Below are 15,905 nucleotides of genomic sequence, written 5' to 3'. Positions count from 1 at the left end.
AGGTTGTTCCAGACATCCCTCCCCCCAGCGACGCTTTCCGGCTCTTCCTGGGGGATGCCGAGGCGTTCCCAGGCCAGACGAAATATATAATCCCTCCAGCGAGTTCTGGGTCTGGCCCGGGGTCTCCTCCCAGACGGACGGGCTCGGAATACCTCTAAAGGAAGTCTCCCTGGAGGCATCCGAATTAGATGGCCAAACCACCTGAACTGGCTCCTTTCCATGCGAAGGAGCAGCGGCTCTACTCCGAGCTCCCTCTGGATGTCTGAGCTCCTCACCCTATCTCTAAGCCTGAGCCCAGCCACCCTACGGAGGAAGCTCATTTCAGCCGCTTGAATCCGCGATCTCGTTCTTTTGGTCACTACTCAGAGCTCATGACCATAGGTGAGGATTGGAGCATAGATGGACTGGTAAATTGAGAGCTTTGCCTTACGACTCAGCTCCCTCTTCACCACAACAGTCCGATACAATGCCCTCATTACTGCTGATGCTGCACAGATCCACCTGTCCAACTCATGCTCCATTTTCCCATCACTCATGAACAAGATCCTGAGATACTTGAATTCCTTCGCTTGGGGAAGCAACTCCCCCCCAACCGGCCCCAATGGCCTCGGACTTGGAGGTGCTGATCTGCACCCCTGCCGCTTCACACTTGGCTGCAAACCACTCCAGTGCGTGCTGAAGGTCATGATGTGAGGATGCCAACAGAACCACATCATCTGCAAAAAGCAGAGATGCAATCCGGAGGTCCCCAACCAGACACCCTCCTCACTCCGGCTGCGCCTTGAGATCCCGTCCATGAACACCACGAGCAGGATCGGAGACAAGAGACAGCCTGGGCAGAGTCCAACACCCACCGGAAACGAGTTTGACTTACTGCCAATTATGCGGACACAGCTCTCACTTTGGTCGTACAGGGACCGAACGGCTCGTATCAACGAGCCCGGTGTCCCATACTCCCGCCACCTACCCCCAGCTGCTAGATTAGAAGTAAACAAATTGCCGTTTTCTCGACTAATTTGTATTAAAAAAAACAAACAACCTAACTAAGTAGCCTGCTCAAGATCGCAGAAGTAATGCTAAAAGTGGAGGACCTCGATAGATTTATCGACGACTACTTCGTCCGGTGCACTATGGAAGACCCAAACTCCGCTCCGGTCACCCAGAACCCAGACAAGAGGAAGAAAGCCAACTCCATGACTGACACGCTAGACCTGCAGACCACGGATATCCAGGTAAGTGTCCTCGAATCTATTAATAAAACACTCGATATCCTTGGTCTGCTTCACCAGGAGATTAAGGACCTGAAGGCAACCCTGGAGTACACTCACCAGCAGATAAAGGACCTGCAGAGAGACAACTCGGAACGCCGGTCCACGCTGACAGCTGTCACTTCAGAGGTGACTACACTTAAAAAAGAGAACAAAACCCTGAAGGAGACTGTCCTGCGCATTCAGTTGAGGAGTATGCGGGAAAACCTGATCTTCTCTGGCGTCACTGAGTCCACACCGGATAACCCAGAGTCCCTGGTTAAAAACTTCATGGTGTCAGCACTTAAAATCCCTGCAGATACGGTCAAAAACATCACTTTCCACCGAATCCACCGGCTCGGACCCCGAGAAGGAAACCCTCCCCGTCCTATCATCACAAAGTTTGAGCACTTCCAACAGAAAGTGCTCGTAAGGCGCAAAGGACCGGAGCTGAAAGGGACGTCTGACGGGATGAATGATCAGTTTCCCAGAGAAATAAACGAGAGGCGCAAAGTTTTATACCTCATCATGAAAAAACACAGGCAGAAAGGTAAACGGACTGCACTAGTTGTGAACAAACTATACATAGATGGGCAGCTATTTCAGGAATCTTCCATTACCCCTGGCTCATCTAATAATAATAATAATAAAGTCTTAAATACTTAGTATACCACTTAGTAATTTAGTTTAGAAAAAATAATTTAAAAAAAATCAAAATGTGTCACTATCCTTATCTACACTGCCCACTGGAGAACCCCCTCCTCCTCCTCCTACTTTTCTCTCTCTCCCTCTCTATATGTTTCCCTTTACCCATCTCCCCCTCTCACACACTCACCCCCCTCACTTTCACTCACACCCTATGTACCTCCCATGTTTATTATGCTTGTATGTTTTATAACGTGTTTGTTGATAGCTTTTCAGGCAATGTTGTGCTATTATATAATGCGTATATAGATCATGACTTGCTATGTACATCTCTCTCCAATGCCCACAGCTCACAGACAGCAACAAACAGCTCACAAGGACACACACAGACGATATTCTATATCGCTACTTATTCAATGACTGAACTTCTCTCTCTATGTTCAAGTTAAATATCATAGCCTGGAATGTTCATGGCATACGCTCACAAACAAAAAGAGTTAAAATTTTGGATTATGTCTCCAAATTAAAGACAGATATTTTGCTCCTCCAAGAAACACATTTACTACAATCAGAAGAAAAATATCTATTAGATCCGAATTATAATATCATCTTTTCATCTTGTTATAACAACAGACAAAGAGGGATCTCCATTCTAATCCATAAGAGAGTACCATTCACTTTAAATAGCAGAGTAACGGACTCAGAGGGCAGATATATTATTATCCAGGCAACAATCTTTAATAAATTATATTCAATTGCAAATCTGTACGCCCCGAATAATGATGATCCAGCCTTCTTTCACATGGTTTTCTCCCACTTAGCAGACTTATCTGCTAACTCAACAACCATTATCGGTGGCGACTTCAACATAGTATTAAACCCGTCACTAGATCGATCTAATAGTCCAATACATGCAAAACAACTACAATCAGCTAAAGTCATACAGGATTATATGAAAGATTTTGGACTAGAAGATGTCTGGAGACTCAAAAACCCAACAAAGAGAGACAATACTTTTTTCTCTCAGGTGCACCAAACGTTTTCAAGAATTGACTTTTTCCTCTCAAATAACTCTATCGCACACAAAGCTACTACTAAAATTCACCCAATCATTATCAGCGACCATGCACCAATATCTCTCAGCCTGCAAACAGAGTCCATCCCTAAACCTTCTCAGACTTGGTGCCTAAACATCTCTCTACTCGAAGACCAGGAATTTGATCGAATAATAAGAAGTGAGTGGGCAGACTTTCTAAAAAAGCAATGACTCTAATGATGTATCTCCATCTTTACCTTGGGAAACTGGAAAAGCCGTAATCAGAGGCAAAATAATATCGTACTCCTCGTACAAGAAAAAAAAGGATCAACAACTGCAGGAAGAAATTAAAAAATTAAAGAACTTACAGAGAACTATGCAATAAATCTAAGTGATCAATTATGGTCTGAACTGCAAAATGTTAAACTAAAACTTGATAATATCTTATCAAAGAAAACAGAGTTCTTACTACAACAACTGAGATATAATGATTTTGAACACAACAATAAATCAGGAAAATTTCTTGCGAACCAACTCCAGCGCAATAAAGAAAAATCCTTCATAACAGCAATTCAGGATCCCTCAGGGAAATATACTCAGTCACCCCAGGAAACTAATCAGACTTTCTATAATTATTACCGAAGTTTATACTCATCAACAGTTAACCCAAACGAAGAAGATATTCATATCTTCCTTGACAATCTAAACTTGCCCGAATTAGCATCAGAATACAGAGACACACTAGATGCTCCATTGTCTATCAAAGAATTACAGTGTGCATTAGACAGTATGCCAGCAGGCAAGGCACCTGGTCTTGATGGTTTCCCCGCTGAATTTCTTAAACATTTCTGGTCAATGTTAGCACCCCTTTTCTTCAGGACAGTGACAGAGATTAAAAATAATGGTTATATAAGTTCGCATATGAATACAGCTGCAATTAAATTATTATTGAAACCAGACAAAGATCCTACACTTCCCTCCAGCTATCGACCTCTGTCACTAATCAACACTGACATCAAAATTATCTCAAAAGCACTCGCCTCGAGGTTGGAGAAAATTATCCCGTCAGTAATCCACTATGATCAAACAGGTTTCATAAATGGCCGACACTCCACCAACAATATCAGAAGACTTCTGAATCTAATCTCTTTGACGCAACACCACAACAAAGAAGCTATCGTTATGTCACTGGATGCAGAAAAAGCCTTTGACAAAGTTAATTGGTCTTTTCTCTTCGCTGTGCTTCACAAATTTGGCTTCGGAGAGTCGTTTATCCAGTGGATATTGGCTCTGTACAACTCACCCAAGGCTACAGCCACCACTAATGGGATCACTTCACAAATTTTCAGTTTGCAAAGGGGAGACAAGGATGCCCACTCTCTCCTTTATTGTTTGCGATCTTTATCGAACCATTAGCAAAAGCTGTACATCAGAGCACTGATATCAAAGGTATCTGCGCTTTGGAGTCTGAACACAAAATTAACCTATACGCAGATGACATTTTACTTTACCTACAAGAACCGAAAACCTCAGTGATGGAAGTATTTAACCTCATTATAACCTTCTCATGTCTTTCAGACTGCTCCATAAACTGGTCAAAATCAATCATATTACCTTTAACAGAAAACTTTTGGAATCCCACAGTCCAAAACTTGCATTATTCTATTCCTACTGGCAACATCAAATATCTGGGCATAAATATTTCCTTCAAACTCTCAGAGCGAGTTCACCTGAACTGCACCCCACTTTTGGACAAAGTCTGTGAAAATCTAAGGTGATGGAATAACCTCCCCATCTCCCTTTTGGGATGAATAGCTACAGTAAAAATGAAAATATTACCTAAAATCAACTACCTCTTTTCCATGATTCCGTTTAAACCCACATCAAAGTGGTTTCAATCGTTAGACTCTGCCATTGGTAAATTCTATTCAAAGAACAAAAAGGCTAAAATCAGTCTGGCCACCCTCCAGAGGAATAAACCCAAAGGGGGACTGGGAGCCCCCAACTTCATGTATTATTATTTAGCCAACCAACTACAGTATATCACCAAATGGATTCACCCACATGAAGAATATAACTCCTGGCTGGAACTAGAACAGTGAGATTGTAATCAGATCAAAATCTCTGACATTCCCTTTATCACTTCTGCCCTTAAACATCACTCCTACTTCAAGAACCCAATGATCGTCTCCACCTTGTCTGCTTGGTAGAAAACGTTGGAGGTCACAGGCTCCCAATTAAAACCCAGCATACTGTCCCCAATCTGGCACAACCCTGATTTTACAAAAAATAAAATTGCTCTTTATTTCAGGATGTGGGCAGAGAGAGGAGTCACCCACCTCCATCACCTTTTTGATGATAACATATTTAGGACATATACAAAACAAGTAGAATTCCATTGCTTCAGTCCACTACACGGCCAACTGATTTACAGCCACCTGAATTTGTCAAATACATTACGAAACTGTCTCCAAGAAACAAAAAAAAAACTCTCAAAAATTTATAGTTTACTTTCAAAGACAGACTCTATTCACCTACCAACTCAAAAATGGGAAAAAGACTTATCCAAATCCTTTGACTCTGAGTTTTGGACCCAGCTCTGTGAAAACACATTTAAAATGACAAAAAACACCAACTTACAACTGATCCAATTTAAGGTTCTTCATAGAACGCAAATAACTCAATATAAATTGAGTTACTCAATGCACCCAATGTTCACCCAAAACATGGCTGACACATATTTTCTCGCTCTTTGGCTATGTACACCCGTCTATCAATTCTGGGCACTAATCACTGTCATGAACTGAGAGTGTGAACCCAAGCAGCAGGCAACAGGCAGAGGGGTAAATAAGGAAAAGGGTTCAATGAAATTACAATGAAACAACAATACTCAAAAGGAGGACTTCAGGAAACTTAACTAAATTAACTAAGTAAGGGTGGACCATACGGCCTGGGTAAAAACTATAAATAAAATAGAACTAAATTAACAAAGACGAGCCAGATGACCAAGGTGAAAACTAACAAAAGATAAACTAACGGAAAGGGTGGCTTACGGAGTCCAGTGTCTGAGTCCAGTGAGGGAATGAGATGATGGCAGGAAAAAACGAGCCAGAAGTCCAAACAGGGGAAACAGAGTCCGAGAAGCGGCATGCAGGCGAAGGTGAATGGATTGCGGAATATGGAGGAGTGCGTCATGAGCAGGGTAGATGATCCAATGAACCAGCAGAGAACTGTGCTGGGAGTCAGGCTTAAATGCTGCACTGATTGTCATTTCTGCCACCTGTGCTCTCCACACAGCCGCTCGTCATTACCCTGATGAGCCAGCTCCTTGGAAACAGATAGGTGTGACAAATCACACAGAAACTCTCCGATATTTTGGGCTGTGGGATTCCACATTCCCCAGACATTTGCCTAATTGGTGACCTAACGCTAACAGCCTCACCAGACATTCATATCCAACCCACACTTGCAGCTATTGCCATTGCCAAAAAATCTATTTTAGTTAACCCTTTACGCTTCAGTGCGTCGTAGGTGTACCGCCGGTGGTACACCTACTAATTTGCATAGGAATTTCAAGAATGTCCGACGGCTGCAAACACGATTATACAAACACTATACGCCGATGGAAAGCTTAGATTCTCATGAATCCGCCGGTATAAACCACTTTCAGATGCGATTACTACAGCGGGTGAGAAAAACACATTTGTCCGACAAAAACGAATATTCATCCATCCGTTCTCTATACACGGCTTCAACGCACACAGCGCGACTCACATTTCCGGGTTCATTACTACACACAAAAAAAAGATTCCACAAAAAACGGCCATAATCCAACCTTTTACATCCAGACGACACAAGCCAGTAAACTGTTTTGTCCAAAACATGTCCTGAAGTCGTATAAAATCCCCGAATCGGTCATTTTCAAGGAAATGCACCTCGTGATGCCCGTCCAATATTCCCCGTATTTTTCGTAATTTTTTAAATTTAAAAATAGAATATTAGCGATTTTTTGTACTGAAAACGGCTGGAATTGACTGAAGCTTAAAGGGTTAACTGGAAAGATAAGAAAGTCCTCAACATCATCCATTGGCTGAACCTCCTCACAGAACACATTTCACTGGAGAGAATATCTGCTACCCGGGAAAAAACAATTGGACTCATTTAAAGAAAAATGGTCTCCATCTATTAATTAAATATTAATCTATAGCTTCTGCTTGTATGTGGGTGTATGCCACTGCCCTCATAAAAAAAATTGTGATACCTGTTCTGTCTGTGTGTATGGTCTAACTTTTCTCGGCTTTTTTCAGTTTATTAACCATCCAACTCTCAAAGATTGACCATGGACTTCAAGGCTGTGTGCATGCACTGGTGGTGTCCTTTCCCTGTGGTTCCTGGGGTTGCTCTCTGGCTCTGCGGAGTCGGGGTGGCTTGGGCCCCTCTCCCTGGGGGTGGGTGTCTCCGGTGTCTCCCCCATTGCTCTGGGTCTGCTGGGTCTGCACGCTCTCCCGGGGCCTCACGGGTGTCGGCGGCTGATCTCTTCTGGGGTGCCTGACTGGTCCTGAGGCTTGGGGTTTGTCGGTCCCTCCTTTGCTCCCCTGTCCCTTCCCGCTCTGCTTCCCTCCTCCTCCCTCCTCTCCTGCCTGCCCGCTCCTCCTCGCCCCTCTCCCTCTCCTGGGGGGGGGCCTGGGGCCTTCCGTGGCCGGGGGGTCTGGCGTGGGGGCTGGGTGGTCTCTCTGGAGGGGTGGCTCTGGCTCATCTGGGCACAGGCCTTGATCCTGGACTGCGTGCCGCCACTGGAGTCCAGTTTCTGCTGGCTGGGGCCCTCCGTCCGGGCCTGGTGCTGTCCTGGGGTGTGGTGGGGTGGGTGGGGTCTCGGGGGCGCCGCGGGGTGGGCGCCCTGCGTCCTTGGCGTGCCGGCTCCTGGGTGGGCGTGGCGGCTTGTGGCCCTCGCTTCCTTGTGGCGTGGCCTGTTCCCCCTTTCGGGGTGGGGTGCTGCGTGCAGCTGGCCCGTGTTGGGGCTATGGCACCTGCCGGGGCGCTGCTCTGATCTGCAGCTCCCAGGGGTTGTTGTGCTGGCTGGGCCAGTTGGTTCGTGTGGGCCCTCCCTGGTCCCTTGCCTCTTAGCTCTGGAGGCCCTCTGCATTAGTACCGGTGGTCTTGCTACCTGTCTCCCCCACTGCTCTGTCCTCTTGGGCCGGATCCACACCAGACTTCCTTTTATTGTGCACTTCACATTTTTCACACCTCACTGTAAATAGCAACCTTTAGGCACATATAGGGACACAACAGTTAGGGCCCCGAGGGCAGGTGGGGATGGGAACGATGGGCACTGTGGTAGGGCGGGTGGCAAGGCTATATGGCCCTGTCTTCCCCTCATCACCCTTTTGCCTGCCTCCCCTGCTCTCCAATCTTTTTTTAATGCACCACACACATTCACCTTGGGGGTAGGTCTAGGTTGGCTGACGTCCCCCCAGCCTCCCCACTTTTAATGCACCACATGACAATCAGGGCTACACTATCACGGTGCTGGGATAATGTTTCCCATCAGGGATCGGGAAACCTATTAATAGGGGAGAAATGGGTGGGTTTCACAGTTATGGCCTCACTGGTGGGATCTGGCCCCCTTACAGCTATGGGGCGGCAGGGTGTACCATCATCCGTGTCGCTGTGGCTGGGGGTCCCCGGGGCCGGGGGGTCGTGGCCTGTGGGGGTTCTCCTGCGTGCCCGACAGGTCCCGGCTGGTGCGGTGGCTCTTGGTGGGCTGCGGGGTCTGGATTGGCTGTCCTGGTGGGTGCTGTGGCTGTGGCGCGGGCTGGTGGTGTGTGGTGGCTCTGTCCTGGTCGGGGGGTTGGTTCGTGTCGCGGGATGTGGGGGCCTTGGGTGTGCTGTGCTCGCCCGGGGGCTGGTGTGGGGGGGGTATGCGGGGTGCCTCCCAGTTAGCGTCGCCGGGCCCCACCGCTCTGTCTATTTTTGCCCTCTGGACTCACATTGGGACCCGGCTCCGGTTCCCTCTGGCCGGCCTCCAGTGGCGGCCTGTCCCAGTGATGGGCTGGTTGCCGTCCCTTCGGTGGGGCGCTCTGCCCCTGTGTCTGACTTCCTGGCTGCGTGGAGCCGTCGACCCCTTTGGGGGTGGGGCTTGGGTGGGTGGGGTGGTGGGGTGCGGAGTTCTGGTGGGGGCTGGGGCGAGCGGGGTTGGGGCTTGGGTGGTGGGTGGGTCCTCTTGCCCCGGGCTGCCTGGGTCAGTTCTGGGGGTGTTGGGAGCTGCTCCCTCTTGTCCTCGGGGTCCGTGTGGTACGAAGTGGCCCCGGTTGCTCTCTGGGGGTGCCACCCCGTGGCTCCTGCGGCTGGGGGGGGGCACCCTGTCGGCTTGGCCCTGCATTGCCGTGATGGCTGTTCTGGGCTTCGGGGTCTTTCACACTTGCATGTGCATGTTTGTTCAGGTCCCACGAGCTCCTGTTGAGTTCCGCTGTTGAGCAGTGATGGGACCCGCCAGAATGTGCTAAGACTCTCTCCAGAGTCTAATCTCACACTAAACCAACTCTCCTATTCTCTAGTATCTTCTTCTGGCCTATTCCACTCAATACTGACATGACACCCACAACTATGGTGTTCTGTACTGTCTGGTTATTTATTCATTTATTTATTTTTTGTTTGTTTGGTTTTTCTGTTCTTTTGTGTATGTGTTTGTTTGTTTGTCTTATTGATGGGTAATTAATAGTCGGGAATAACACAGCACCTGATATTCTTCAGATGTAATAGCACCGCTTGCTATTCCTTGTCCCTGTCCATCCCGTTTCGTCCTGTCCACCCTTTGTTTCACTTCACGTCACCACTGAGGTGTAGCACTGCCCTCCCTGGCTCTTAACAGGGAATTATAATAAAAAATGTCAGCTTAGCTTTCAGGGAGGGCTGGTGATGGTCACACGCATGCACTAAATAATAAAACATTTGGCTGCAAGACTAAAATGTGCATTAATCTCATAAAGTGTTGACACCCCTTCCGTCGAGTTGAACAATGAGAATAAATGCAGACCAAAAGAAAAGGAGCACACTCTCCGGTACCCCTTTTTGAAAATGGGGACCACCACACGAGTCTGCCACTCTGCAGGTACCGTACCTGATGCCCACGCAACATTGTATAGACGTGTCGACCAAAACAGTCCAACAATGTCCAGAGCCTTCAGCATCTCAGGTCGAATCTCGTCCACACCTGGTACCTTGCCACCAAGGAGCTTCTTAACTACCTTGGCGAACTCTGTCATGGATATGGACGAAGATTCCCCCAAGTCTTCAGGCTCTGCCTCCCCCACAGAGGACGAGTTTTCCGGGTTCAGGAGTTCCTCACAGTGCTCTTTCCACCACCCGACAATGTCCTCAGTACAGGTCAACAGTTCTCCACCCTGACTGTGTACAGCCTGAGCAAATCCCTGCCTCCCCTTCCTGAGGCACCGGATGGTTTGCCAGAACCTCCTTGAGGCCAGCCGAAAGTCCTTCTCCATAGTCTCCCCAAACTCCTCCTACACCCGAGTTTTTGTTTCCACGACTGCCACTGCCGCTGCCCTTTTGGCTAACCGGTACCTGTCAGTTGCTTCAGGAGACCATCGAGCAAACCAAGACCGAAAGGCCTCCTCCTTCAGCCTGACAGCTTCCATTACCGCCGGTGTCCACCAGCGGGTTCTTGGGTTGCCGCCACGACAGGCACCAGTGACCTTCAGGCCACAGCTCCTAACAGCGGCGTCTGCAAAGGAGGCTTTGAACATGGACCACTCAGACTCCATCTCCCCAACCTCCCCCGGGATGCAGGAGAAGCTCTTCTGGAGGTGGGAGTTGAAAACCCCAGGGTCCTCCGCCAGATGTTCCCAGTTCACCCGCACTACACGTTTGCGTTTACCAGATCTTTCCCGCCATCGGATCCAACTCATCACCAGGTGGTGATCAGTTTACAGCTCTGCTCCTCTCTTCATCCGAGTGTCCAAGACATATGGCTGCAGGTCTGATGATACGACTATGAAGTCGATCATCGACCTTTGACCTAAGGTGCTCTGGTACCAGTACACTTATGAGCAACCTTATGCTTGAACATGGTGTTTGTTATGGCCAATCCATGACTAGCACAGAAGTCCAATAACAAGACACTGCTCGGGTTCAGATCGGGCAGGCCGTTCCTCCCAATCACCCCACTCCAGGTTTCTCCATCGTTGCCAACATGAGCGTTAAAGTCTCCCAGGAGAACTATGGAGTCCCCAGGTGGTATTGCTTCCAGGACACCACCCAGAGACTCCAAGAAGGCCAAATACTCTGAACTGCTGTTCAGTGCATAAGTACAAACAACAGACAGAGTTTTCCCCTCCGCAACCCTAAGACGCCGAGAGGCGACCCTCTTGTTCTCCGGGGAGAAATCCAACAAGGCAGCGCTCAGCCAGGGGCTCGTGAGTATCCCCACACCCGCCTGGCGCCTCTCACCCTCAGCAACTCCGGAAAAGGAGAGAGTCCAACCCCTTTCCAGGATTCTGGTTCCAGAACCCTTGCTGTGTGTGGAGGTGAGCCCAACTATATCGAGCCGGTATCGTTCCACCTCCCGCACCAGCTCAGGTTCCTTCCTCACCAGTGAGGTGACATACCACGTCCCCAAAGCTAGTCTACGCCACCAGGAGGCGGTATGCCTAGACGCCCGCTCCTGCCTACTGCCTGGTTGGCATGGCACCTGACCCTGATTTCCTGCCCACCGGGTGGTGAGCCCACCGGGTGGTGACCCCATGTTACTTTTTCGGGCTGTGCCCGACCGAGCCCCATGGGGCCCCAAGACTTGGCCACCAGGTGCTCTCTTACGAGCCCCCTCCAAACCTGGCTCCAGGGAGAGGCCCCGGTTTCCCTTGTCCGGGCGAGGTAGCAGCTTTCGTCTTTAGTGCAGTCATCAGGGCTTTCTGAATCGCTCTTTGTCTGGTCCCTCCCCCAGGACCAATTTGCCTTGGGAGACCCTACCAGGGGCTATTGCCCCGGACAACATAGCTCCCAGGATCACAGGGACACTCAAACCCCTCCACCGTGATAAGGTGGCGATTCATCATTGGGTTGATGATGTGATGGTTTATTTCTTCTTTTGTTCAGTTCTGAACACATTCGCTGATATTTGTTGACTTTGATACCAGCAATGTTGAAACTGACATATTGAAACTGTCAAGAATTTAGTTTTGTTAGTTTTATTTTTTCTTGTGAACATTAACAAAAAATATAATTTGTATTTATTTGTCTACCTAATGCAGCCACACCTGTTGAAGCACAAAAAAATTCCACAAGTGTTTCATGATACCATTTGAAATTGTGTCATATTTTAAGAGTATCTGAAAAACAAATTCCACCACTGTATTTCTTTTTTTGCCCCTCGTACCTTTGTCAGTGTCTTGGCCACCTAACATTAAAAAGATCAAGAATAATAATGTTTAGCTGTTAAGTTTACAAGAATTTTAACCGCAGATTTTTATGAATCACTATGAAATTACTGTTGAATTTTTAGCTAATGTAAGTTAGTGGTTACTTAGCTAGCGTCAAATACTGACACCTAGCTGCACGGCATGCCAGCAACCTGATTCTCCTCTGTTATACTGGAAAACACTTTAACAACAGATACATATAGTTGCATTGCTACATGAAGTCATGATCCTGAGTTATTTTATTCAATTGTGGTGTTAACATTACCTCAGTAGCGTTCTTTGGCGACTGAAGCTTCATGTCTTAACCATCAGTGTGCACATGTTAGTGTGGAGAGGGAAAATGTATTTTTCTGAAAGGTTCAACAGAAAAAGTGGCTGCCTAAACTTTATTCGAGCAAAAAGTCAAAGAGCAATTGCTGAATACTCTGAACAATGCAGGAAATACAGAGCTTGTTACATTCGATACCAATTTTTAAACTAACATATGTAGCTAGGTGTACCAACTTCTACAAAACCGCTGGGTAAGCTGTACCTACCAAACATTTTATAAGAGTTAAGTTAAAGGAAAAAGCAAAAAACAGGCTCAATCTTACCTCACTGCAAAGTCCGTTGTCAGCTTGTGGTGCACAGTATCAAGTCTTGGAGGACGGTTAAACATGAACTCCAGGAGACAGGTTAAATTAGGCTCCTGACAATTAGTATTCCTCAGCACAAACTGGAGTTAGAATTAAAGAATAAACTCCACAAATTTATGACTTTTGCACTTTTCTGTTTAACTACCAGATTTTTCACTCCAGAAATTCGCTGTGTATGTGTTGGTAGGATGCATGGGTTGGTCTCGCTTTGAACATGACATTTGTTGACAGTAATAAATAAGTAATTCGGATAGAAATGGTCTCCTCATCTTTAACTTCTTCAGTGAGACACTTTTCTTATTAATATTTTCAAATTCTACTTTTTTTTACAAATTTGTGTAATTCTGTTACCTCTCTGCCCTCAACTTCCCCAGGTGCCATTTTAGTAGCGCTGCCTCTGGACTATGAAATCTGCAGAGACTACTTCCTGACAGTGGAAGCTCGTGATGGTGGCAAGCCACCTCTGAGTGCCATTACCACAGTGAACATAAACCTAACAGATGTCAATGACAACATACCCATGTTTAGTTGTGACCTCTACTCTGCAGTGGTGTCAGAGGATGCCACTATTGGAGAGTCTGTAGTCCAGGTAGGTTCAGAGAATGACTTTTTTTTCATTATATCCATGTCTGAAACCTGAGATTTCAAATGATCCAGAACTGTTGATTGGGTCATGAGATTTCATAGTTGTCTAAAGAAGAGGATTTCTTGATATGTTTGCTGAACTGATGACTATTTCTGTAGCTCCATTATCATGTAAAAATATCCTGGTCTGCCCCTCAGTTTGCCTTAATCATGCAGTAAAGGTAGACAGTAATGATTTTAGTGGATGTTTTTTTCAGGCAATGAAAAATTTTACAAAAAATGTCAAAATCTAATGTTGCTGGCGGAGCAAATTTCTGACCCCAAGATGATGAACACTTACACACGTGGACAAAATTGTTGGTACCCCTCAGTTAAAGAAGGAAAAACCCACAATTCTCACTGAAATCACTTGAAACTCACAAAAGTAACAATAAATAAAAATTTGTTGAAAATTAAATAATCAAAAACAGCCATTACTTTTGAATTGTTGATTAACATAATTATTTAAAAAAAACAAACTAATGAAACAGGCCTGGACAAAAATGATGGTACCTCTATAAAAGATTGAAAACTATTTGACCAGAGTGACATGATTAACTCAGGTGTGTCATTTAATTGACATCACAGGTGTTTCCAAACTCATAATCAGTCAGTCTGCCTATTTAAAGGGAGACAAGTAGTCACCCTGCTGTTTGGTGAAAAGGTGTGTACCACACTGAACATGGACAACAGAAAGCGAAGGAGAGAATTGTCCCAGGACATCCGAAAAAAAATTATAGACAAACATCTTAAAGGTAAAGGCTATAAGACCATCTCTAAACAGCTTAAAGTTCCTGTGACAACAGTGGCTCATATGATTCAGAAGTTCAAGACCCACGGGACAGTAGCCAACCTCCCTGGACGTGGCCGCAAGAGGAAAATTGATGACAAATTGAAGAGACGGATTGTTCGAATTGTATCCAAAGAGCCCAGAGCAACCTCCAAAGAAATTAAAGGTGAACTCCAAGGCCAAGGTACATCAGTGTCAGATCGCACCATTCGTCGTTGTTTGAGCCAAAGTGGACTTCATGGGAGACGACCAAGGAGGACACCACTGCTGAAAAAAACTCATAAAAAAGCGAGACTGGAATTTGCAAAAATGCATGTTGACAAGCCACAAAGCTTCTGGGAGAATGTCCTTTGGACAGATGAGACCAAACTGGAGCTTTTTGGTAAGGCACATCAACTCTATGTTCATAGACTCAAAAACCAAGCATACGAAGAAAAGAACACTGTCCCTACGGTGAAACATGGAGGAGGCTCAGTAATGTTTTGGGGCTGCTTTGCTGCATCTGGCACAGGGTGTCTTGAAAGTGTGCAAGGTACGATGAAATCTGAAGACTATCAAGGCATTCTGGAGAGAAATGTGCTGCCTAGTGTCAGAAAGCTTGGTCTCAGTCGCAGGTCATGGGTCTTCCAACAGGACAACGATCCAAAACACACAGCCAAACACACCCAAGAATGGCTGAGAGAAAAGCGTTGGACTATTCTAAAGTGGCCTTCTATGAGCCCAGATCTGAATCCCATTGAACATATGTGGAAGGAGCTGAAACATGCCATTTGGAGAAGACACCCATCAAACCTGAGACAACTGGAGCTGTTTGCTCATGAGGAGTGGGCCAAAATACCTGTTGACAGCTGCAGAACGCTCATTGACAAATACAGAAATCGTTTAATTGCAGTGATTGCCTCAAAAGGTTGTGCAACAAAATATTAAGTTATGGGTACCATCATTTTTGTCCAGCCCTATTTCATTAGTTTTTTTTTTTTTTTTTAATAATTATGTTAATCAACAATTCAAAAGTGATGGCTGATTTTGATTATTTAATTTTCAATAAATTTTTATTTCTTGTTACTTTTGTGAGTTTCAAGTGATTTCAGTGAGAATTGTGGGTTTTTCCTTCTTTAACTGAGGGGTACCAACAATTTTGTCCACGTGTGTAATTATTGAACACTTGAAGAGGTTTCTATGAGTACTGGAGGGCAACTTCACACACAAGATATCCAAAATCTGTAACAAAAATCCTTGTTAATCCATTTTAATGGCTTTTCACCTTGCTATCTTGTTAGACAGCTAATTCTCTCTTTGTATCCATAGCTCTCTTCGTACGTTACTATGTGATTTTCCTTGTTCAGAGATATGACAATAATCTTGCGTTTTTAGTTAAATGGCTCCGTTCCACAGTAGCCCCAGCACACTTCAGAAGGCTTCAAAGGGAATATGTTTGTTTTGAGACATAATCTGTCACTACTAATGCTTTTATTAGTAGTGTAAGAATTTCATGCT

General features: G+C 46.0%; 1 protein-coding gene across 1 annotated transcript in view; it reads left to right on the top strand.

The window, feature by feature from the left end:
* The window catches only part of fat3a (FAT atypical cadherin 3a), a 394,840-nt gene that overhangs the window by 223,094 nt on the left and 155,841 nt on the right, over window positions 1-15,905 (top strand). The window contains 1 exon segment of the mRNA XM_051958357.1: window positions 13,369-13,583. Coding sequence (XP_051814317.1) covers window positions 13,369-13,583 — 215 coding nt within the window.

This window comes from Acanthochromis polyacanthus, chromosome 13, assembly GCF_021347895.1.
Source record: "Acanthochromis polyacanthus isolate Apoly-LR-REF ecotype Palm Island chromosome 13, KAUST_Apoly_ChrSc, whole genome shotgun sequence".
In the NCBI taxonomy this organism is placed as follows: Eukaryota; Metazoa; Chordata; class Actinopteri; family Pomacentridae; genus Acanthochromis; species Acanthochromis polyacanthus.
This window is presented reverse-complemented; position numbering and strand designations above follow the sequence as displayed.